Below are 25,806 nucleotides of genomic sequence, written 5' to 3'. Positions count from 1 at the left end.
TATAGTAGTTATATTCTTGTACATAGGGGGCAGTATTATAGTAGTTATATTCTTGTACATAGGGGCAGTATTATAGTAGTTATATTCTTGTACATAGGGGGCAGTATTATAGTAGTTATATTCTTGTACATAGGGGCAGTATTATAGTAGTTATATTCTTGTACATAGGGGGCAGTATTATAGTAGTTTTATTCTTGTACATAGGGGCAGTATTATAGTAGTTATGTTCTTGTACATAGGGGGCAGTATTATAGTAGTTATATTCTTGTACATAGGGGGCAGTATTATAGTAGTTATATTCTTGTACATAGGAGCAGTATTATAGTAGTTATATTCTTGTACATAGGAGCAGTATTATAGTAGTTATATTCTTGTACATAGGGGGCAGTATTATAGTAGTTATATTCTTGTACATAGGGGGCAGTATTATAGTAGTTATATTCTTGTACATAGGGGGCAGTATTATAGTAGTTATATTCTTGTACATAGGAGCAGTATTATAGTAGTTATATTCTTGTACATAGGGGCAGTATTATAGTAGTTATATTCTTGTACATAGGGGGCAGTATTATAGTAGTTATATTCTTGTACATAGGGGGCAGTATTATAGTAGTTATATTCTTGTACATAGGAGCAGTATTATAGTAGTTATATCCTTGTACACAGGGGGCAGTATTATAGTAGTTATATTCTTGTACATAGGAGCAGTATTATAGTAGTTATATTCTTGTACATAGGGGGCAGTATTATAGTAGTTATATTCTTGTACATAGGAGCAGTATTATAGTAGTTATATCCTTGTACACAGGGGGCAGTATTATAGTAGTTATATTCTTGTACATAGGGGCAGTATTATAGTAGTTCTATTCTTGTACATAGGAGCAGTATTATAGTAGTTATATTCTTGTACATAGGGAGCAGTATTATAGTAGTTATATTCTTGTACATAGGGGCAGTATTATAGTAGTTATATTCTTGTACATAGGGGGCAGTATTATAGTAGTTATATTCTTGTACATAGGGGCAGTATTATAGTAGTTATATTCTTGTACATAGGGGGCAGTATTATAGTAGTTTTATTCTTGTACATAGGGGGCAGTATTATAGTAGTTATGTTCTTGTACATAGGGGGCAGTATTATAGTAGTTATGTTCTTGTACATAGGGGGCAGTATTATAGTAGTTTTATTCTTGTACATAGGGGGCAGTATTATAGTAGTAATATTCTTGTACATAGGGGGCAGTATTATAGTAGTTATATACTTGTACATAGGGGGCAGTATTATAGTAGTTATATTCCTGTACATAGGGGGCAGTATTATAGTAGTTATATTCTTGTACATAGGGAGCAGTATTATAGTAGTTATATTCTTGTATATAGGAGCAGTATTATAGTAGTTATATTCTTGTACATAGGGGGCAGTATTATAGTAGTTATATTCTTGTACATAGGGGGCAGTATTATAGTAGTTATATTCTTGTACATAGGAGCAGTATTATAGTAGTTATATTCTTGTATATAGGGGGCAGTATTATAGTAGTTATATTCTTGTATATAGGGGGCAGTATTATAGTAGTTATATTCTTGTATATAGGAGCAGTATTATAGTAGTTATATTCTTGTATATAGGAGCAGTATTATAGTAGTTATATTCTTGTACATAGGGGGCAGTATTATAGTAGTTATATTCTTGTACATAGGGGGTAGTATTATAGTAGTTATATTCTTGTACATAGGGGGCAGTATTATAGTAGTTATATTCTTGTACATAGGGGGCAGTATTATAGTAGTTATATTCTTGTACATAGGGGGCAGTATTATAGTAGTTATATTCTTGTACATAGGAGGCAGTATTATAGTAGTTATATTCTTGTATATTGGAGCAGTATTATAGTAGTTATATTCTTGTACATAGGGGCAGTATTATAGTAGTTATATTCTTGTACATAGGGGGCAGTATTATAGTAGTTATATTCTTGTACATAGGAGCAGTATTATAGTAGTTATATTCTTGTACATAGAGGGCAGTATTATAGTAGTTATATTGTACATAGGGGGCAGTATTATAGTAGTTATATTCTTGTACATAGAGGGCAGTATTATACTAGTTATATTCTTGTACATAGGGAGCAGTATTATAGTAGTTATATTCTTGTACATAGGGAGCAGTATTATAGTAGTTATATGCTTGTACATAGGAGCAGTATTATAGTTGTTATATACTTGTACATAGGAGCAGTATTATAGTAGTTATATTCTTGTACATAGGGGGCAGTATTACAGTAGTTATATTCTTGTACATAGGGGGCAGCATTATAGTAGTTATATTCTTGTACATAGGGGGCAGTATTATAGTAGTTATATTCTTGTACATAGGGGGCAGTATTACAGTAGTTATATTCTTGTACATAGGGGGCAGCATTATAGTAGTTATATTCTTGTACATAGGGGGCAGCATTATAGTAGTTATATTCTTGTACATAGGGGGGCAGTATTATAGTAGTTATATTCTTGTACATAGGGGGCAGTATTATAGTAGTTATATTCTTGTACATAGAGGGCAGTATTATAGTAGTTATATTCTTGTACATAGGGGGCAGTATTATAGTAGTTATATTCTTGTACATAGGGAGCAGTATTATAGTAGTTATATTCTTGTACATAGGGGGCAGTATTATAGTAGTTATATTCTTGTACATAGGGGGCAGTATTATAGTAGTTATATTCTTGTACATAGGGAGCAGTATTATAGTAGTTATGTTCTTGTACATAGGAGGCAGTATTATAGTAGTTATATTCTTGTACATAGGGGGCAGTATTATAGTAGTTATATTCTTGTACATAGGAGTAGTATTATAGTAGTTATGTTCTTGTACATAGGAGGCAGTATTATAGTAGTTATATTCTTGTACATAGAGGGCAGTATTATAGTAGTTATATTCTTGTACATAGGAGCAGTATTATAGTAGTTATATTCTTGTACATAGAGGGCAGTATTATAGTAGTTATATTCTTGTGCATAGGGAGCAGTATTATAGTAGTTATATTCTTGTACATAGGGGGCAGTATTATAGTAGTTATATTCTTGTACATAGGAGCAGTATTATAGTAGTTATATTCTTGTACATAGGAGCAGTATTATAGTAGTTATATTCTTGTACATAGGGGGGCAGTATTATAGTAGTTATATTCTTGTACATAGGGAGCAGTATTATAGTAGTTATATTCTTGTACATAGGGGGCAGTATTATAGTAGTTGTATTCTTGTACATAGGGGGCAGTATTATAGTAGTTGTATTCTTGTACATAGGGGGCAGTATTATAGTAGTTATATTCTTGTACATAGGGGGCAGTATTATAGTAGTTATATTCTTGTACATAGGGGGCAGTATTATAGTAGTTATATTCTTGTACATAGGGGGCAGTATTATAGTAGTTATATTCTTATACATAGGGGGCAGTATTATAGTAGTTATATTCTTGTACATAGGGGGCAGTATTATAATAGTTATATTCTTGTACATAGGGGGGCAGTATTATAGTAGTTATATTCTTGTACATAGGGGGGCAGTATTATAGTAGTTGTATTCTTGTACATAGGGGGCAGTATTATAGTAGTTGTATTCTTGTACATAGGGGGCAGTATTATAGTAGTTATATTCTTGTACATAGGGGGCAGTATTATAGTAGTTATATTCTTGTACATAGGGGGCAGTATTATAGTAGTTATATTCTTGTACATAGAGGGCAGTATTATAATAATTATATTCTTGTACATAGAGGGCAGTATTATAGTAGTTATATTCTTGTACATAGGGGGCAGTATTATAGTAGTTATATTCTTGTACATAGGGGGCAGTATTATAGTAGTTATATTCTTGTACATAGGGGGCAGTATTATAGTAGTTATATTCTTGTACGTAGGGGGCAGTATTATAGTAGTTATATTCTTGTACATAGGAGCAGTATTATAGTAGTTATATTCTTGTACATAGGAGGTAGTATTATAGTAGTTATATTCTTGTACATAGGAGCAGTATTATAGTAGTTATATTCTTGTACATAGGGGAGCAGTATTATAGTAGTTATATTCTTGTACATAGGGGGCAGTATTATAGTAGTTATATTTTTGTACATAGGGGCAGTATTATACTAGTTATATTCTTGTACATAGGGGGCAGTATTATAGTAGTTATATTCTTGTACATAGGGGGCAGTATTATAGTAGTTATATTCTTGTACATAGGGGGCAGTATTATAGTAGTTATATTCTTGTACATAGGGGGCAGTATTATAGTAGTTATATTCATGTACATAGGGGTCAGTATTATAGTAGTTATATTCTTGTTCATAGGGGGCAGTATTATAGTAGTTATATTCTTGTACATAGGGGGCAGTATTATAGTAGTTATATTCTTGTACATAGGAGGCAGTATTATAGTAGTTATATTCTTGTACATAGGGGGCAGTATTATAGTAGTTATATTCTTGTACATAGGAGCAGTATTATAGTAGTTATATTCTTGTACATAGGGGGCAGTATTATAGTAGTTATATTCTTGTACACAGGGGGCAGTATTATAGTAGTTATATTCTTGTACATAGGGGGCAGTATTATAGTAGTTATATTCTTGTACATAGGCGGCAGTATTATAGTAGTTATATTCTTGTACACAGGGGGCAGTATAGTGTTGTGGGGTCGGTGGATTACTCCCCTCCTGCGATCTTGTCTTGTTTCCTCCTTCCGTATCGCTGACTTGTCCTGTTGATTGTGTGATGTTTGGTTTTGGGGGTCGTTTTGTCGTCGTGTCACTTAATCTGCACTTGTCTCACCCGCCTGTTACTAAACCTACTTGTTGAAGTGTCATTACATCTCGGGGACCTGCTGACGGCTGTAGGACTGTTTACGCATCAGCGCGGTCTTGGCGGTTGTCCCAGATGCCGTTGGCTGCCAGCTGGCTCTCCGGTGCCTCCTGCCGCCGTCCTCATTAATTAGAGCGTTGCTCTATTCCCCATATAATTAGGTGAATCCCTTAATAAGCGGCTTCGCAGTCTCCGCCTCCTGATGTTCTCTGTAGTGAAGCGCCCCCTATTGACCCCTGGTGGAGCGGTGGGGTGTTTTATGACCAGTCATGTCCTGCTGCAGCACAAGCTGCTATCTACCTTGTCTCCCCGATAATAAGACAGTGTCTTATATTCTGCTCCAGAGATGCGCTGAGTCTTATTTTCAGGGGATGCCTTATTTTCCATGAGGAATTTCCATTTCTTATCTAGTGTACAGCCGCTGTCCCCGAACGCACTGGGAGTCCCATCAAGCCTTCCTTGTTCTACCATTCCCCCCCATGTACTCGCTGTCTGCGGACGGTCACCATCACCCCTAAAGGATCAGAGTGGCACACTGGGCTGTGAAGTCCCCGGCTCCCGCAGCAGTACCTGGGCCACTTGTACAACAGGGACGGTATTGCAGCTTCCAGCCACCAGGGGGCGCTCATCACAGCAGGGACAGGCTAGGTCTTACTTTCGGGGAAACACTGTAGTCGGTCCCGTGATGTCATCTGCTCTCACGCTTTGGTTTCGGGGACCCTGTTGCTTGGTCTTTGGGGTTACCCAGCTTTCCTGGGATTGGACAGACCGGAGTCCTGGCCGTACCCGTCTGAGTGCGCAGTGCCCTCCAGTCTCCACGTAGTTTGGCATCTTCTCCGCGCCGGACATTGGCAGAGTCGTCTGGGGCGGTGGGCGAGCAGATTACGGTGCATGGGCACACGCGGCGTCCCGGGCGCAGACTGCACGGTGCCGCCTCCAGTATACCCGCCTGATGGGTCTCGTCTCTTCTGTTCTTGATGGACGACGACTGAACCGCCTTACCTGGGAAGGAAGCGAATCCAACATGGCGGTCGGAGCTCTGCCTGGTCGGTCGCTGTGCCTTAAGGCTGTTATGTAGCGTCCGCTTCTGCTGAGATTTAACCCCGTCCGCCCGGGCCGCAGTCTGGGGGTCTGCAGTGATACGCCCGGACAACACGGTAGAATCTGCCGCATGTCTGCTGTGAATGAAATGGAGGGTCAGGAAGTGGCGCCGGTCGCGGTGACCCGCAGGGGGCGATGCGCCTCGTCATCACACGCCGTTTCCCCAAAAGTCGTCACTTCCCTTCACTCGCTGCTTTCAGCAGGAAGATATGAACCGCGCCAAAGCCGTTGCAGGGTCATCCGTGAAACGTGCGAGGGCTCCACCATACATCCCGCATCGAGAGAAGGGAGCCGGCCCTGCGCTGATACATGGTACCGAACTGTCTGGGCGAGGACCTCTGTGTCACCGCTGTACATTCACTGACAGGAAGCAGAGCTCCTCCCACACAGTAATGGGCTGCAGCTTCGGGGGCTCCCGGGCTTTTGGTTTTGGGGCACTTGCTGTTGGCCCCCTTGTTTTCCTGCGGTTGCTGCGGCGCCGCTCTCCTCCACGAATGTCTGACCGCGCCGCCAACAGCGCTGCCCCGTATACATGAGCGCCACGCAGAGAGGGCACCCGGGCCGGAGGACGTCATGTGACCTCAGGTCTGTCGCCTCCCAGATAGCCAAGCACTGTTAACCCCTTCCTGCCCCCCCAGCGTCACGGTTCGTGTTTTGCCGCTATTCCCACAAATATGGAAGAACGAAACCGTAAAATGTGTTTTCTGCCCCGAGTGGCGTGGTGCTTGTATTAGCTGTGCAGGGTGGGGGAGCGAATGAGTGTCAGCTCCTGGGGCCAGGACGGGGTACATGTGTGGCGCTGAGGGGCTCGACCAGTGATGTCACAGCGGCCGCACATTTATTACTGGCTGAATGCAGCCGCGTGCCGCCATCTAGTGGTCATCATCTGGTACTGAAATCCCCAACATCACATGGATCCTGTATGCTGCCAGAATACAAGCTATTGCTCTCTGGTAGCAGCTTTCAAGTTGGGTAAAAGCTGACTGTACTGCTTAATAGCATGAAGGACACGAAGTGCAGAGACCCCCAAACACTGCTTAATATCCCATATCTCCTCTTATAACGCTCCAGTACTGATATAACCTCTAGAGACATCATAATGTGATATCAGCTGCTGTTCTTATAATGCTCCAGTACTGATATAACCTCCAGAGACATCATATATGTGATATCTGCCCCTCCTCTTATAACGCTCCAGTACTGATATAACCTCCAGAGACATCATATATGTGATATCAGCCGCTCCTCTTATAATGCTCCAGTACTGATATAACCCCCAGAGACATCATATATGTGATATCAGCCGCTCCTCTTATAACGCTCCGGTACTGATATAACCTCCAGAGACATCATATATGTGATATCAGCCCCTCCTCTTATAATGCTCCAGTACTGATATAACCTCCAGAGACATCATATATGTGATATCAGCCCCTCCTCTTATAACGCTCCAGTACTGATATAACCCCCAGAGACATCATATATGTGATATCAGCCGCTCCTCTTATAACGCTCCAGTACTGATATAACCTCTAGAGACATCATAATGTGATATCAGCTGCTGTTCTTATAATGCTCCAGTACTGATATAACCTCCAGAGACATCATATATGTGATATCTGCCCCTCCTCTTATAACGCTCCAGTACTGATATAACCTCCAGAGACATCATATATGTGATATCAGCCGCTCCTCTTATAATGCTCCAGTACTGATATAACCCCCAGAGACATCATATATGTGATATCAGCCGCTCCTCTTATAACGCTCCGGTACTGATATAACCTCCAGAGACATCATATATGTGATATCAGCCCCTCCTCTTATAATGCTCCAGTACTGATATAACCTCCAGAGACATCATATATGTGATATCAGCCCCTCCTCTTATAACGCTCCAGTACTGATATAACCCCCAGAGACATCATATATGTGATATCAGCCGCTCCTCTTATAACGCTCCAGTACTGATATAACCCCCAGAGACATCATATATGTGATATCAGCCGCTCCTCTTATAACGCTCCGGTACTGATATAACCTCCAGAGACATCATATATGTGATATCAGCCCCTCCTCTTATAATGCTCCAGTACTGATATAACCTCCAGAGACATCATATATGTGATATCAGCCCCTCCTCTTATAACGCTCCAGTACTGATATAACCTCCAGACATCATATATGTGATATCAGCCGCTGCTCTTATAACGCTCCAGTACTGATATAACCTCCAGACATCATATATGTGATATCAGCCCCTCCTCTTATAACGCTCCAGTACTGATATAACCTCCAGAGACATCATATATGTGATATCAGCCCCTCCTCTTATAACGCTCCGGTACTGATATAACCTCCAGAGACATCATATATGTGATATCAGCTGCTCCTCTTATAATGCTCCAGTACTGATATAACCTCCAGAGACATCATATGTGTGATATCAGCCGCTGCTCTTATAACGCTCCAGTACTGATATAACCCCCAGACATCATATATGTGATATCAGCTGCTCCTCCTATAACACTCCAGTACGGATATAACCTCCAGAGACATTATATATGTGATATCAGCCCCTCCTCCTATAAAGCTCCAATACTGATATAACCTCCATAGACATCATATATGTGATATCAGCCCCTCCTCTTATAATGCTCCAGTACTGATATAACCCCCAGAGACATCATATATGTGATATCAGCTGCTCCTCCTATAACGCTCCAATACTGATATAACCTCCATAGACATCATATATGTGATATCAGCCCCTCCTCTTATAGCGCTCCAGTACTGATATAACCTCCAGAGACATCATATATGTGATATCAGCCCCTCCTCTTATAGCGCTCCAGTACTGATATAACCTCCATAGACATCATATGTGTGATATCAGCCCCTCCTCTTATAGCGCTCCAGTACTGATATAACCACCAGAGACATCATATAGGTGATATCAGGCGCTCCTCTTATAACGCTCCAGTACTGATATAACCTCCAGAGACATCATATATGTGATATCAGCTGCTCCTCCTATAACACTCCAGTACTGATATAACCTCCAGAGACATCATATATGTGATATCAGCCGCTGCTCTTATAACGCTCCAGTACTGATATAACCTCCAGAGACATCATATATGTGATATCAGCCGCTGCTCTTATAACACTCCAGTACTGATATAACCTTCAGAGACATCATATATGTGATATCAGCCCCTCCTCTTATAACGCTCCAGTACTGATATAACCTTCAGAGACATCATATATGTGATATCAGCCCCTCCTCTTATAACGCTCCAGTACTGATATAACCTCCAGAGACATCATATATGTGATATCAGCCCCTCCTCTTATAACGCTCCAGTACTGATATAACCTCCAGAGACATCATATATGTGATATCAGCTGCTCCTCCTATAACGCTCCAATACTGATATAACCTCCATAGACATCATATATGTGATATCAGCCCCTCCTCTTATAGCGCTCCAGTACTGCTATAACCACCAGAGACATCATATAGGTGATATCAGCCGCTCCTCTTATAACGCTCCAGTACTGATATAACCCCCAGACATCATATATGTGATATCAGCTGCTCCTCTTATAACGCTCCAGTACTGATATGACCTCCAGAGACATCATATATGTGATATCAGCCCCTCCTCTTATAACGCTCCAGTACTGATATGACCTCCAGAGACATCATATATGTGATATCAGCCCCTCCTCTTATAATGCTTCAGTACTGATATAACCTCCAGACATCATATATGTGATATCAGCCACCCCTCTTATAACGCTCCAGTACTGATATTACCCCCAGAGACATCATATATGTGATATCAGCCCCTCCTCTTATAACGCTCCAGTACTGATATAACCTCCAGAGACATTATATATGTGATATCAGCTGCTCCTCTTATAGCGCTCCAGTACTGCTATAACCACCAGAGACATCATATATGTGATATCAGCCGCTCCTCTTATAACGCTCCAGTACTGATATAACCCCCAGAGACATCATATATGTGATATCAGCCCCTCCTCTTATAACGCTCCAGTACTGATATAACCCCCAGACATCATATATGTGATATCAGCTGCTCCTCTTATAACGCTCCAGTACTGATATAACCTCCAGAGACATTATATATGTGATATCAGCTGCTCCTCTTATAACGCTCCAGTACTGGTGTAAACTCTGACTGTGAGGGTTGCTGGCCCTTTAAGAATCTTGCCTAGTGAGGTGGGACAGTTTTAGCGCCGTTCGCTGTATTTGCGGTGTTTATGAGACGAGCCGATATTACGGATGCCGCTTTGTCCTTGGATTGTGCTGTAATGTTGATCTGCAGATTGCGGGTTACATAATTCTACTCTAGTCACATCCAGAGCTGCCCCTGTTTACACCCTCTCCGCTTGCTGGAGCTGCGGGACAGTCTGGGGTCGCAGTTCAGAATTTGGGACCCTATTTATAATTTTGCGCAGGGGCCACATTGCCTGAAACGGATTAGCGGACGGCTGGATGATCATGTATGATGTGGCGCCCCGAGGGCTGCAGCGGACTGCACGGTCATGTGATCGCCACCTTGGCGCTGCTCAGGTAATTCGCTGCAACTGAAGTACTTTTTGCTTCAATCCTTCTCCGTTTCCAAGATCTCTGCTTGCTGTCAGTGAAGGAACATGGTTTACAGCCAGAGGCTAACCTGCTACACACAGCTGAGGGTTTGTTACAATGTTTCCTGTGTGACTGCAGCAGCCGGGACTGATACATTGTAACAAACCCTCAGCTGGGAGAGGCAGCCGGTAAGACTGCTGCTATTCACTGACTGCAAGCAGAGATGTAAAGAGTAACTGAGGCTGCAATTCAATTTGTCATCAATATTTTAGACGTTCTTGTGAGGATGAGAGGTCCGGACTGCAGCTGCTGCGGCGCCTCTTGGTCTGCTGATCTGCACGGAATGCGATTAATCATTGCCGCGCTCCTCAGTGACATCAGCGGATGAAGATGCTGGGAGTTGTAGTCCGGAGTGCTTGTCTTTCCTAGACCGCCGTACGTGTGCCCCGCCTCACCCAGTGGGCCCCCTTCACTCTGTGAGCCGCCATTGCTCGCTTCCGCCTGTTGCTGATGAAATATTCTGTGCATTTCCCCTCTGCCTGTTCGCAGCTGTAGGACTCGGCACAGTGTCGCCTTGTTGGGTTCCCCGCCCGCCGTTCCATCATGGCGGCGCACATTTCCTCCTCCGCCTGTTCGCAGCTGTAGGACTCGGCACAGTGTCGCCTTGTTGGGTTCCTCGCCCGCCGTTCCATCATGGCGGCGCACATTTCCTCCCCCGCCTGTTCGCAGCTGTAGGACTCGGCACAGTGTCGCCTTGTTGGGTTCCCCGTCCGCCGTTCCATCATGGCGGCGCACATTTCCCCTCCGCCTGTTCGCAGCTGTAGGACTCGGCACAGTGTCGCCTTGTTGGGTTCCCCGTCCGCCGTTCCATCATGGCGGCGCACATTTCCTCCCCCGCCTGTTCGCAGCTGTAGGACTCGGCACAGTGTCGCCTTGTTGGGTTCCTTGTCCGCCGTTCCATCATGGCGGCGCACATTTCCTCCCCCGCCTGTTCGCAGCTGTAGGACTCGGCACAGTGTCGCCTTGTTGGGTTCCTCGCCCGCCGTTCCATCATGGCGGCGCACATTTCCCCTCCGCCTGTTCGCAGCTGTAGGACTCGGCACAGTGTCGCCTTGTTGGGTTCCTCGCCCGCCGTTCCATCATGGCGGCGCACATTTCCCCTCCGCCTGTTCGCAGCTGTAGGACTCGGCACAGTGTCGCCTTGTTGGGTTCCCCGTCCGCCGTTCCATCATGGCGGCGCACATTTCCCCTCCGCCTGTTCGCAGCTGTAGGACTCGGCACAGTGTCGCCTTGTTGGGTTCCTCGCCCGCCGTTCCATCATGGCGGCGCACATTTCCTCCCCCGCCTGTTCGCAGCTGTAGGACTCGGCACAGTGTCGCCTTGTTGGGTTCCCCGTCCGCCGTTCCATCATGGCGGCGCACATTTCCTCCCCCGCCTGTTCGCAGCTGTAGGACTCGGCACAGTGTCGCCTTGTTGGGTTCCTCGTCCGCCGTTCCATCATGGCGGCGCACATTTCCTCCCCCGCCTGTTCGCAGCTGTAGGACTCGGCACAGTGTCGCCTTGTTGGGTTCCTCGCCCGCCGTTCCATCATGGCGGCGCACATTTCCCCTCCGCCTGTTCGCAGCTGTAGGACTCGGCACAGTGTCGCCTTGTTGGGTTCCTCGCCCGCCGTTCCATCATGGCGGCACACATTTCCCCTCCGCCTGTTCGCAGCTGTAGGACTCGGCACAGTGTCGCCTTGTTGGGTTCCTCCTCGTTCCATCATGGCGGCGCACATTTCCCCTCCGCCTGTTCGCAGCTGTAGGGCTCGGCACAGTGTCGCCTTGTTGGGTTCCTCGCCCGCCGTTCCATCATGGCGGCGCACATTTCCCCTCCGCCTGTTCGCAGCTGTAGGACTCGGCACAGTGTCGCCTTGTTGGGTTCCTCGCCCGCCGTTCCATCATGGCGGCGCACATTTCCCCTCCGCCTGTTCGCAGCTGTAGGACTCGGCACAGTGTCGCCTTGTTGGGTTCCTCGCCCGCCGTTCCATCATGGCGGCGCACATTTCCTCCCCCGCCTGTTCGCAGCTGTAGGACTCGGCACAGTGTCGCCTTGTTGGGTTCCCCGTCCGCCGTTCCATCATGGCGGCGCACATTTCCTCCCCCGCCTGTTCGCAGCTGTAGGACTCGGCACAGTGTCGCCTTGTTGGGTTCCTCGCCCGCCGTTCCATCATGGCGGCGCACATTTCCTCCCCCGCCTGTTCGCAGCTGTAGGACTCGGCACAGTGTCGCCTTGTTGGGTTCCTCGCCCGCCGTTCCATCATGGCGGCGCACATTTCCCCTCCGCCTGTTCGCAGCTGTAGGACTCGGCACAGTGTCGCCTTGTTGGGTTCCCCGTCCGCCGTTCCATCATGGCGGCGCACATTTCCCCTCCGCCTGTTCGCAGCTGTAGGACTCGGCACAGTGTCGCCTTGTTGGGTTCCTCGCCCGCCGTTCCATCATGGCGGAGCACATTTCCCCTCCGCCTGTTCGCAGCTGTAGGACTCGGCACAGTGTCGCCTTGTTGGGTTCCCCGTCCGCCGTTCCATCATGGCGGCGCACATTTCCTCCCCCGCCTGTTCGCAGCTGTAGGACTCGGCACAGTGTCGCCTTGTTGGGTTCCCCGTCCGCCGTTCCATCATGGCGGCGCACATTTCCCCTCCGCCTGTTCGCAGCTGTAGGACTCGGCACAGTGTCGCCTTGTTGGGTTTCCTCCTCGTTCCATCATGGCGGCGCACATTTCCCCTCCGCCTGTTCGCAGCTGTAGGACTCGGCACAGTGTCGCCTTGTTGGGTTCCCCGTCCGCCGTTCCATCATGGCGGCGCACATTTCCTCCCCCGCCTGTTCGCAGCTGTAGGACTCGGCACAGTGTCGCCTTGTTGGGTTCCTCGCCCGCCGTTCCATCATGGCGGCGCACATTTCCCCTCCGCCTGTTCGCAGCTGTAGGACTCGGCACAGTGTCGCCTTGTTGGGTTCCTCCTCGTTCCATCATGGCGGCGCACATTTCCCCTCCGCCTGTTCGCAGCTGTAGGGCTCGGCACAGTGTCGCCTTGTTGGGTTCCTCGCCCGCCGTTCCATCATGGCGGCGCACATTTCCCCTCCGCCTGTTCGCAGCTGTAGGACTCGGCACAGTGTCGCCTTGTTGGGTTCCTCGCCCGCCGTTCCATCATGGCGGCGCACATTTCCCCTCCGCCTGTTCGCAGCTGTAGGACTCGGCACAGTGTCGCCTTGTTGGGTTCCCCGTCCGCCGTTCCATCATGGCGGCGCACATTTCCTCCCCCGCCTGTTCGCAGCTGTAGGACTCGGCACAGTGTCGCCTTGTTGGGTTCCTCGCCCGCCGTTCCATCATGGCGGCGCACATTTCCCCTCCGCCTGTTCGCAGCTGTAGGACTCGGCACAGTGTCGCCTTGTTGGGTTCCTCGCCCGCCGTTCCATCATGGCGGCGCACATTTCCTCCCCCGCCTGTTCGCAGCTGTAGGACTCGGCACAGTGTCGCCTTGTTGGGTTCCCCGTCCGCCGTTCCATCATGGCGGCGCACATTTCCTCCCCCGCCTGTTCGCAGCTGTAGGACTCGGCACAGTGTCGCCTTGTTGGGTTCCTCGCCCGCCGTTCCATCATGGCGGCGCACATTTCCTCCCCCGCCTGTTCGCAGCTGTAGGACTCGGCACAGTGTCGCCTTGTTGGGTTCCCCGTCCGCCGTTCCATCATGGCGGCGCACATTTCCTCCCCCGCCTGTTCGCAGCTGTAGGACTCGGCACAGTGTCGCCTTGTTGGGTTCCTCGCCCGCCGTTCCATCATGGCGGCGCACATTTCCTCCCCCGCCTGTTCGCAGCTGTAGGACTCGGCACAGTGTCGCCTTGTTGGGTTCCTCGCCCGCCGTGCCATCATGGCGGCGCACATTTCCCCTCCGCCTGTTCGCAGCTGTAGGACTCGGCACAGTGTCGCCTTGTTGGGTTTCCTCCTCGTTCCATCATGGCGGCGCACATTTCCCCTCCGCCTGTTCGCAGCTGTAGGACTCGGCACAGTGTCGCCTTGTTGGGTTTCCTCCTCGTTCCATCATGGCGGCGCACATTTCCTCCCCCGCCTGTTCGCAGCTGTAGGACTCGGCACAGTGTCGCCTTGTTGGGTTCCCCGTCCGCCGTTCCATCATGGCGGCGCACATTTCCCCTCCGCCTGTTCGCAGCTGTAGGACTCGGCACAGTGTCGCCTTGTTGGGTTCCCCGTCCGCCGTTCCATCATGGCGGCGCACATTTCCTCCCCCGCCTGTTCGCAGCTGTAGGACTCGGCACAGTGTCGCCTTGTTGGGTTCCTCGCCCGCCGTTCCATCATGGCGGCACACATTTCCCCTCCGCCTGTTCGCAGCTGTAGGACTCGGCACAGTGTCGCCTTGTTGGGTTCCTCCTCGTTCCATCATGGCGGCGCACATTTCCCCTCCGCCTGTTCGCAGCTGTAGGACTCGGCACAGTGTCGCCTTGTTGGGTTCCTCGCCCGCCGTTCCATCATGGCGGCGCACATTTCCCCTCCGCCTGTTCGCAGCTGTAGGACTCGGCACAGTGTCGCCTTGTTGGGTTCCCCGTACGCCGTTCCATCATGGCGGCGCACATTTCCTCCCCCGCCTGTTCGCAGCTGTAGGACTCGGCACAGTGTCGCCTTGTGGGGTTCCTCGCCGTTCCATCATGGCGGCGCACATTTCCTCCCCCGCCTGTTCGCAGCTGTAGGACTCGGCACAGTGTCGCCTTGTTGGGTTCCCCGTCCGCCGTTCCATCATGGCGGCGCACATTTCCTCCCCCGCCTGTTCGCAGCTGTAGGACTCGGCACAGTGTCGCCTTGTTGGGTTCCTCGCCCGCCGTTCCATCATGGCGGCACACATTTCCCCTCCGCCTGTTCGCAGCTGTAGGACTCGGCACAGTGTCGCCTTGTTGGGTTCCTCCTCGTTCCATCATGGCGGCGCACATTTCCCCTCCGCCTGTTCGCAGCTGTAGGGCTCGGCACAGTGTCGCCTTGTTGGGTTCCTCGCCCGCCGTTCCATCATGGCGGCGCACATTTCCCCTCCGCCTGTTCGCAGCTGTAGGACTCGGCACAGTGTCGCCTTGTTGGGTTCCTCGCCCGCCGTTCCATCATGGCGGCGCACATTTCCCCTCCGCCTGTTCGCAGCTGTAGGACTCGGCACAGTGTCGCCTTGTTGGGTTTCCTCCTCGTTCCATCATGGCGGCGCACATTTCCTCCCCCGCCTGTTCGCAGCTGTAGGACTCGGCACAGTGTCGCCTTGTTGGGTTTCCTCCTCGTTCCATCATGGCGGCGCACATTTCCTCCCCCGCCTGTTCGCAGCTGTAGGACTCGGCACAGTGTCGCCTTGTTGGGTTCCTCGCCGTTCCATCATGGCGGCGCACATTTCCCCTCCGCCTGTTCGCAGCTGTAGGACTCGGCACAGTGTCGCCTTGTTGGGTTCCTCGCCCGCCGTTCCATCATGGCGGCGCACATTTCCTCCCCCGCCTGTTCGCAGCTGTAGGACTCGGCACAGTGTCGCCTTGTTGGGTTCCCCGTCCGCCGTTCCATCATGGCGGCGCACATTTCCCCTCCGCCTGTTCGCAGCTGTAGGACTCGGCACAGTGTCGCCTTGTTGGGTTCCTCGCCCGCCGTTCCATCATGGCGGCGCACATTTCCCCTCCGCCTGTTCGCAGCTGTAGGACTCGGCACAGTGTCGCCTTGTTGGGTTCCCCGTCCGCCGTTCCATCATGGCGGCGCACATTTCCTCCCCCGCCTGTTCGCAGCTGTAGGACTCGGCACAGTGTCGCCTTGTTGGGTTCCTCGCCCGCCGTGCCATCATGGCGGCGCACATTTCCCCTCCGCCTGTTCGCAGCTGTAGGACTCGGCACAGTGTCGCCTTGTTGGGTTTCCTCCTCGTTCCATCATGGCGGCGCACATTTCCCCTCCGCCTGTTCGCAGCTGTAGGACTCGGCACAGTGTCGCCTTGTTGGGTTCCCCGTCCGCCGTTCCATCATGGCGGCGCACATTTCCTCCCCCGCCTGTTCGCAGCTGTAGGACTCGGCACAGTGTCGCCTTGTTGGGTTCCTCGCCCGCCGTTCCATCATGGCGGCACACATTTCCCCTCCGCCTGTTCGCAGCTGTAGGACTCGGCACAGTGTCGCCTTGTTGGGTTCCTCCTCGTTCCATCATGGCGGCGCACATTTCCTCCCCCGCCTGTTCGCAGCTGTAGGACTCGGCACAGTGTCGCCTTGTTGGGTTCCTCGCCCGCCGTTCCATCATGGCGGCGCACATTTCCCCTCCGCCTGTTCGCAGCTGTAGGACTCGGCACAGTGTCGCCTTGTTGGGTTTCCTCCTCGTTCCATCATGGCGGCGCACATTTCCCCTCCGCCTGTTCGCAGCTGTAGGGCTCGGCACAGTGTCGCCTTGTTGGGTTCCTCGCCCGCCGTTCCATCATGGCGGCGCACATTTCCCCTCCGCCTGTTCGCAGCTGTAGGACTCGGCACAGTGTCGCCTTGTTGGGTTTCCTCCTCGTTCCATCATGGCGGCGCACATTTCCCCTCCGCCTGTTCGCAGCTGTAGGACTCGGCACAGTGTCGCCTTGTTGGGTTCCCCGTCCGCCGTTCCATCATGGCGGCGCACATTTCCTCCCCCGCCTGTTCGCAGCTGTAGGACTCGGCACAGTGTCGCCTTGTTGGGTTCCTCGCCCGCCGTTCCATCATGGCGGCACACATTTCCCCTCCGCCTGTTCGCAGCTGTAGGACTCGGCACAGTGTCGCCTTGTTGGGTTCCTCCTCGTTCCATCATGGCGGCGCACATTTCCCCTCCGCCTGTTCGCAGCTGTAGGACTCGGCACAGTGTCGCCTTGTTGGGTTTCCTCCTCGTTCCATCATGGCGGCGCACATTTCCCCTCCGCCTGTTCGCAGCTGTAGGACTCGGCACAGTGTCGCCTTGTTGGGTTCCTCGCCCGCCGTTCCATCATGGCGGCGCACATTTCCCCTCCGCCTGTTCGCAGCTGTAGGACTCGGCACAGTGTCGCCTTGTTGGGTTCCCCGTCCGCCGTTCCATCATGGCGGCGCACATTTCCTCCCCCGCCTGTTCGCAGCTGTAGGACTCGGCACAGTGTCGCCTTGTTGGGTTCCCCGTCCGCCGTTCCATCATGGCGGCGCACATTTCCTCCCCCGCCTGTTCGCAGCTGTAGGACTCGGCACAGTGTCGCCTTGTTGGGTTCCTCGCCCGCCGTTCCATCATGGCGGCGCACATTTCCTCCCCCGCCTGTTCGCAGCTGTAGGACTCGGCACAGTGTCGCCTTGTTGGGTTCCTCGCCCGCCGTTCCATCATGGCGGCGCACATTTCCTCCCCCGCCTGTTCGCAGCTGTAGGACTCGGCACAGTGTCGCCTTGTTGGGTTCCTCGCCCGCCGTTCCATCATGGCGGCGCACATTTCCCCTCCGCCTGTTCGCAGCTGTAGGACTCGGCACAGTGTCGCCTTGTTGGGTTCCCCGTCCGCCGTTCCATCATGGCGGCGCACATTTCCTCCCCCGCCTGTTCGCAGCTGTAGGACTCGGCACAGTGTCGCCTTGTTGGGTTCCCCGTCCGCCGTTCCATCATGGCGGCGCACATTTCCTCCCCCGCCTGTTCGCAGCTGTAGGACTCGGCACAGTGTCGCCTTGTTGGGTTCCTCGCCCGCCGTTCCATCATGGCGGCGCACATTTCCTCCCCCGCCTGTTCGCAGCTGTAGGACTCGGCACAGTGTCGCCTTGTTGGGTTCCTCGCCCGCCGTGCCATCATGGCGGCGCACATTTCCCCTCCGCCTGTTCGCAGCTGTAGGACTCGGCACAGTGTCGCCTTGTTGGGTTTCCTCCTCGTTCCATCATGGCGGCGCACATTTCCTCCCCCGCCTGTTCGCAGCTGTAGGACTCGGCACAGTGTCGCCTTGTTGGGTTCCCCGTCCGCCGTTCCATCATGGCGGCGCACATTTCCTCCCCCGCCTGTTCGCAGCTGTAGGACTCGGCACAGTGTCGCCTTGTTGGGTTCCTCGCCCGCCGTTCCATCATGGCGGCGCACATTTCCTCCCCCGCCTGTTCGCAGCTGTAGGACTCGGCACAGTGTCGCCTTGTTGGGTTCCTCGCCCGCCGTGCCATCATGGCGGCGCACATTTCCCCTCCGCCTGTTCGCAGCTGTAGGACTCGGCACAGTGTCGCCTTGTTGGGTTTCCTCCTCGTTCCATCATGGCGGCGCACATTTCCTCCCCCGCCTGTTCGCAGCTGTAGGACTCGGCACAGTGTCGCCTTGTTGGGTTCCCCGTCCGCCGTTCCATCATGGCGGCGCACATTTCCTCCCCCGCCTGTTCGCAGCTGTAGGACTCGGCACAGTGTCGCCTTGTTGGGTTCCTCGCCCGCCGTTCCATCATGGCGGCACACATTTCCCCTCCGCCTGTTCGCAGCTGTAGGACTCGGCACAGTGTCGCCTTGTTGGGTTCCTCCTCGTTCCATCATGGCGGCGCACATTTCCCCTCCGCCTGTTCGCAGCTGTAGGGCTCGGCACAGTGTCGCCTTGTTGGGTTCCTCGCCCGCCGTTCCATCATGGCGGCGCACATTTCCCCTCCGCCTGTTCGCAGCTGTAGGACTCGGCACAGTGTCGCCTTGTTGGGTTCCTCGCCCGCCGTTCCATCATGGCGGCGCACATTTCCCCTCCGCCTGTTCGCAGCTGTAGGGCTCGGCACAGTGTCGCCTTGTTGGGTTCCTCGCCCGCCGTTCCATCATGGCGGCGCACATTTCCCCTCCGCCTGTTCGCAGCTGTAGGACTCGGCACAGTGTCGCCTTGTTGGGTTTCCTCCTCGTTCCATCATGGCGGCGCACATTTCCTCCCCCGCCTGTTCGCAGCTGTAGGACTCGGCACAGTGTCGCCTTGTTGGGTTTCCTCCTCGTTCCATCATGGCGGCACACATTTCCCCTCCGCCTGTTCGCAGCTGTAGGACTCGGCACAGTGTCGCCTTGTTGGGTTCCTCGCCCGCCGTTCCATCATGGCGGCGCACATTTCCCCTCCGCCTGTTCGCAGCTGTAGGACTCGGCACAGTGTCGCCTTGTTGGGTTTCCTCCTCGTTCCATCATGGCGGCGCACATTTCCTCCCCCGCCTGTTCGCAGCTGTAGGACTCGGCACAGTGTCGCCTTGTTGGGTTTCCTCCTCGTTCCATCATGGCGGCGCACATTTCCTCCCCCGCCTGTTCGCAGCTGTAGGACTCGGCACAGTGTCGCCTTGTTGGGTTCCTCGCCGTTCCATCATGGCGGCGCACATTTCCCCTCCGCCTGTTCGCAGCTGTAGGACTCGGCACAGTGTCGCCTTGTTGGGTTCCTCGCCCGCCGTTCCATCATGGCGGCGCACATTTCCTCCCCCGCCTGTTCGCAGCTGTAGGACTCGGCACAGTGTCGCCTTGTTGGGTTCCTCGCCCGCCGTTCCATCATGGCGGCGCACATTTCCTCCCCCGCCTGTTCGCAGCTGTAGGACTCGGCACAGTGTCGCCTTGTTGGGTTCCTCGCCCGCCGTTCCATCATGGCGGCGCACATTTCCTCCCCCGCCTGTTCGCAGCTGTAGGACTCGGCACAGTGTCGCCTTGTTGGGTTCCTCATCGTTCCATCATGGCGGCGCACATTTCCTCCCCCGCCTGTTCGCAGCTGTAGGACTCGGCACAGTGTCGCCTTGTTGGGTTCCTCGTCCGCCGTTCCATCATGGCGGCGCACATTTCCTCCCCCGCCTGTTCGCAGCTGTAGGACTCGGCACAGTGTCGCCTTGTTGGGTTCCTCATCGTTCCATCATGGCGGCGCACATTTCCCCTCCGCCTGTTCGCAGCTGTAGGACTCGGCACAGTGTCGCCTTGTTGGGTTCCCCGCCCGCCGTTCCATCATGGCGGCGCACATTTCCTCCCCCGCCTGTTCGCAGCTGTAGGACTCGGCACAGTGTCGCCTTGTTGGGTTCCCCGTCCGCCGTTCCATCATGGCGGCGCACATTTCCTCCCCCGCCTGTTCGCAGCTGTAGGACTCGGCACAGTGTCGCCTTGTTGGGTTCCCCGTCCGCCGTTCCATCATGGCGGCGCACATTTCCTCCCCCGCCTGTTCGCAGCTGTAGGACTCGGCACAGTGTCGCCTTGTTGGGTTCCTCGTCCGCCGTTCCATCATGGCGGCGCACATTTCCTCCCCCGCCTGTTCGCAGCTGTAGGACTCGGCACAGTGTCGCCTTGTTGGGTTCCTCGCCCGCCGTTCCATCATGGCGGCGCACATTTCCCCTCCGCCTGTTCGCAGCTGTAGGACTCGGCACAGTGTCGCCTTGTTGGGTTCCCCGTCCGCCGTTCCATCATGGCGGCGCACATTTCCTCCCCCGCCTGTTCGCAGCTGTAGGACTCGGCACAGTGTCGCCTTGTTGGGTTCCTCACCCGCCGTTCCATCATGGCGGCGCACATTCCTCCCCCGCCTGTTCGCAGCTGTAGGACTCGGCACAGTGTCGCCTTGTTGGGTTCCTCGCCCGCCGTTCCATCATGGCGGCGCACATTTCCTCCCCCGCCTGTTCGCAGCTGTAGGACTCGGCACAGTGTCGCCTTGTTGGGTTCCCCGTCCGCCGTTCCATCATGGCGGCGCACATTTCCTCCCCCGCCTGTTCGCAGCTGTAGGACTCGGCACAGTGTCGCCTTGTTGGGTTCCTCGCCCGCCGTTCCATCATGGCGGCGCACATTTCCTCCCCCGCCTGTTCGCAGCTGTAGGACTCGGCACAGTGTCGCCTTGTTGGGTTCCTCGCCCGCCGTTCCATCATGGCGGCGCACATTTCCTCCCCCGCCTGTTCGCAGCTGTAGGACTCGGCACAGTGTCGCCTTGTTGGGTTTCCTCCTCGTTCCATCATGGCGGCGCACATTTCCTCCCCCGCCTGTTCGCAGCTGTAGGACTCGGCACAGTGTCGCCTTGTTGGGTTCCTCGCCCGCCGTTCCATCATGGCGGCGCACATTTCCTCCCCCGCCTGTTCGCAGCTGTAGGACTCGGCACAGTGTCGCCTTGTGGGGTTCCTCGCCGTTCCATCATGGCGGCGCACATTTCCTCCCCCGCCTGTTCGCAGCTGTAGGACTCGGCACAGTGTCGCCTTGTTGGGTTCCTCGCCGTTCCATCATGGCGGCGCACATTTCCTCCCCCGCCTGTTCGCAGCTGTAGGACTCGGCACAGTGTCGCCTTGTTGGGTTCCTCGCCCGCCGTTCCATCATGGCGGCGCACATTTCCTCCCCCGCCTGTTCGCAGCTGTAGGACTCGGCACAGTGTCGCCTTGTTGGGTTCCTCGCCGTTCCATCATGGCGGCGCACATTTCCTCCCCCGCCTGTTCGCAGCTGTAGGACTCGGCACAGTGTCGCCTTGTTGGGTTCCTCGCCCGCCGTTCCATCATGGCGGCGCACATTTCCTCCCCCGCCTGTTCGCAGCTGTAGGACTCGGCACAGTGTCGCCTTGTTGGGTTCCCCGTCCGCCGTTCCATCATGGCGGCGCACATTTCCTCCCCCGCCTGTTCGCAGCTGTAGGACTCGGCACAGTGTCGCCTTGTTGGGTTCCTCGCCCGCCGTTCCATCATGGCGGCGCACATTTCCTCCCCCGCCTGTTCGCAGCTGTAGGACTCGGCACAGTGTCGCCTTGTTGGGTTTCCTCCTCGTTCCATCATGGCGGCGCACATTTCCCCTCCGCCTGTTCGCAGCTGTAGGACTCGGCACAGTGTCGCCTTGTTGGGTTTCCTCCTCGTTCCATCATGGCGGCGCACATTTCCTCCCCCGCCTGTTCGCAGCTGTAGGACTCGGCACAGTGTCGCCTTGTTGGGTTCCCCGTCCGCCGTTCCATCATGGCGGCGCACATTTCCCCTCCGCCTGTTCGCAGCTGTAGGACTCGGCACAGTGTCGCCTTGTTGGGTTTCCTCCTCGTTCCATCATGGCGGCGCACATTTCCTCCCCCGCCTGTTCGCAGCTGTAGGACTCGGCACAGTGTCGCCTTGTTGGGTTCCTCGCCCGCCGTTCCATCATGGCGGCGCACATTTCCTCCCCCGCCTGTTCGCAGCTGTAGGACTCGGCACAGTGTCGCCTTGTTGGGTTCCCCGTCCGCCGTTCCATCATGGCGGCGCACATTTCCTCCCCCGCCTGTTCGCAGCTGTAGGACTCGGCACAGTGTCGCCTTGTTGGGTTCCTCGCCCGCCGTTCCATCATGGCGGCGCACATTTCCCCTCCGCCTGTTCGCAGCTGTAGGACTCGGCACAGTGTCGCCTTGTGGGGTTCCTCGCCGTTCCATCATGGCGGCGCACATTTCCCCTCCGCCTGTTCGCAGCTGTAGGACTCGGCACAGTGTCGCCTTGTTGAGTTCCCCGTCCGCCGTTCCATCATGGCGGCGCACATTTCCTCCCCCGCCTGTTCGCAGCTGTAGGACTCGGCACAGTGTCGCCTTGTTGGGTTCCTCGCCCGCCGGTCCATCATGGCGGCGCACATTTCCTCTCCGCTTTAGTTTTCTAAATTTTTATTCTTTTCTCTCATTTCAGATGATTCTCTGGGACTGGGACTTCAAGCAGTGGTACAAACCGCAATACCAGGTGAGCGCCTGCTCCAGTCACATCCAGAGCTGCTGCATATCTACCCCACAGAGCCGCCTGCTCCAGTCACATCCAGAGCTGCTGCATAGCTACTCCACAGAGCCGCCTGCTCCAGTCACATCCAGAGCTGCTGCATATCTACCCCACAGAGCCGCCTGCTCCAGTCACATCCAGAGCTGCTGCATAGCTACTCCACAGAGCCGCCTGCTCCAGTCACATCCAGAGCTGCTGCATATCTACCCCACAGAGCCGCCTGCTCCAGTCACATCCAGAGCTGCTGCATATCTACCCCACAGAGCCGCCTGCTCCAGTCACATCCAGAGCTGCTGCATATCTACCCCACAGAGCCGCCTGCTCCAGTCACATCCAGAGCTGCTGCATAGCTACCCCACAGAGCCTTGTGCTCCAGTCACATCCAGAGCTGCTGCATATCTACTCCACAGAGCCATGTTCTCCAGTCACATCCAGAGCTGCTGCATATCTACCCCACAGAGCCGCCTGCTCCAGTCACATCCAGAGCTGCTGCATATCTACCCCACAGAGCCGCCTGCTCCAGTCACATCCAGAGCTGCTGCATATCTACCCCACAGAGCCGCCTGCTCCAGTCACATCCAGAGCTGCTGCATATCTACTCCACAGAGCCGCCTGCTCCAGTCACATCCACAGCTGCTGCATATCTACCCCACAGAGCTGCCTGCTCCAGTCACATCCACAGCTGCTGCATATCTACTCCACAGAGCTGCCTGCTCCAGTCACATCCAGAGCTGCTGCATATCTACTCCACAGAGCCGCGTGCTCCAGTCACATCCAGAGCTGCTGTATGGCTACCCCCACAGCGCCGCGTGCTCCAGTCACATCCAGAGCTGCTGTATGGCTACCCCACAGCGCCGCGTGCTCCAGTCACATCCAGAGCTGCTGCATAGCTACCCCACAGAGCCTTGTGCTCCAGTCACATCCAGAGCTGCCCGCCCATCTACTCCACAGAGCCTTGTGCTCCAGTCACATCCAGAGCTGCCCGCCCATCTACTCCACAGAGCCTTGTGCTCCAGTCACATCCAGAGCTGCCCGCCCATCTACTCCACAGAGCCTTGTGCTCCAGTCACATTCGGAGCTACAGCCGTCGTCCTCTACATCGTCTCGTCCTCCGGTCACCCCCGGAGCTGCAGCTGTCGTCCTCCACGTCATCTTGTGCTCCAGTCACACCCAGAGCTGCGCTGTGTAGTAACTCTCGCTCTCTGCTTGCAGGGCGCCGGCGGTGGGAGTGGCGTGGACCTGTCGGTGTTGAACGAGGCGCGCACCCTGGTGTCGGAGCTGCTGGCGGAGCCGGCGCTGCCCCCGCAGGTGGTCTCCTCGCTGCGCAGCATTAACAGCCTGATGGGGGCGTTCTCGGGCTCCTGCAGACCGAAAGTCAACCCCTTCACCCCCTTCCCCGGCTTCTACCCCTGCAGCGAGCTGGACGATGCCACGGACAAGGGGGAGAGGAAGTACTACAAGGTAAAGCTGGCGCTGGTCAGTGATGGGCATCAGTTGTACCTGCGCCCGTCACATGACAATGCAGGCGCCTACTGACTGACAGCAAGCAGAGATGTTGAAGTTGTGTCAGCGATTTTTTTTTTTCCCATTTTTTTCGTCTCCACCTTCCAAGAGTCTTCGGCCGTTCAGACACGATTGTCGCTCACAAGTGGCTCGTCTGAGAGTGCGAATGAGGCTCACGCTGTATGCCGGAGCGGGCCGGAGCGGGCATGGCGGAGCCGGCCGCCACCAGACAGGGCGAGGACTCTGTGTCGTGTGAGACGATAGTGGGGCGCAGCAGTCGGATCCCTTCTGTGTACTACAGGCCTCTGTTCTCTCTCTCCAGGGGCTCAACAGTCGCAGCAGCCTGCCGACCCCTCAGCTGCGCCGGAGCTCCGGAGCCTCCGGTCTGCCCCCCATGGAGCTGGCGGCTTCCAGGTGGGAGAGAAGCGGCGCAAAGAGATCACATCAGGATTACAGCTCAAGGTGAGCAGAGGCCGCAGTGCCACCCGTCCACCAGCAGGTGGCAGCAGAGTACAGGAAGCTTCCCTTCCACCGGCGCCGCTGATCACACAAGATGTGACGGATCCGCGAAAAGCGTCACCAGGAATGGGGGCGCTAGCGCTCACCCCACCGGCCCGCCACACTGAGTCATAGAAACCAGTATAACCATGTGAGCTAGTGGTCATATAACACTAGTCACTGACTGCTATCAGAGGTACGGCAATCAGTAAGGAGATAAATGCCTGCAGCCTGAAGCTAGAGCCTCCGGATGTGTTCCAGCAGACCGCCGGCGTCCCTGGGGCCCCTCCCCGCGCCCTGGCAGTGTACCCCCCCCCCACCTTTCCTTTATCGAGGTGTTTACTGTCCCCCTGTCTCCGCAGCCCGGGGTCCTATCCCAACGGACCCTACAGCTCCAACCTGCTGACGATCCCGAAGCCGCGCTCCTCGTCGGTGACGCTCTCGCCCCACCTGGCCGCCCGGAGAGCCGGTAAGAGCCGCGTCCTCTGCAGCGCTTCACTAGACTGCTCTGCTTGCTGGCAATGAATGGTGGCATCCAGAGACTTGTAACCCATCCTGCTTTAGTGCTGAGGGTTTGTAAATCCGGCAGCA

At 53.7% G+C, this 25,806-nt stretch overlaps 1 protein-coding gene across 1 annotated transcript in view; it reads left to right on the top strand.

The window, feature by feature from the left end:
• Positions 1–25,806, top strand: part of PDE3B (phosphodiesterase 3B) — a 113,805-nt gene that overhangs the window by 61,946 nt on the left and 26,053 nt on the right. The window contains exons 2-5 of the mRNA XM_066583708.1: positions 23,131–23,181; positions 24,427–24,675; positions 25,040–25,179; positions 25,578–25,684. Coding sequence (XP_066439805.1) covers positions 23,131–23,181; positions 24,427–24,675; positions 25,040–25,179; positions 25,578–25,684 — 547 coding nt within the window. The remainder of the gene's footprint in view (positions 1–23,130; positions 23,182–24,426; positions 24,676–25,039; positions 25,180–25,577; positions 25,685–25,806) is intronic.

Source organism: Eleutherodactylus coqui, chromosome 11, assembly GCF_035609145.1.
Source record: "Eleutherodactylus coqui strain aEleCoq1 chromosome 11, aEleCoq1.hap1, whole genome shotgun sequence".
Taxonomy (NCBI): domain Eukaryota; kingdom Metazoa; phylum Chordata; class Amphibia; order Anura; family Eleutherodactylidae; genus Eleutherodactylus; species Eleutherodactylus coqui.
This window is presented reverse-complemented; position numbering and strand designations above follow the sequence as displayed.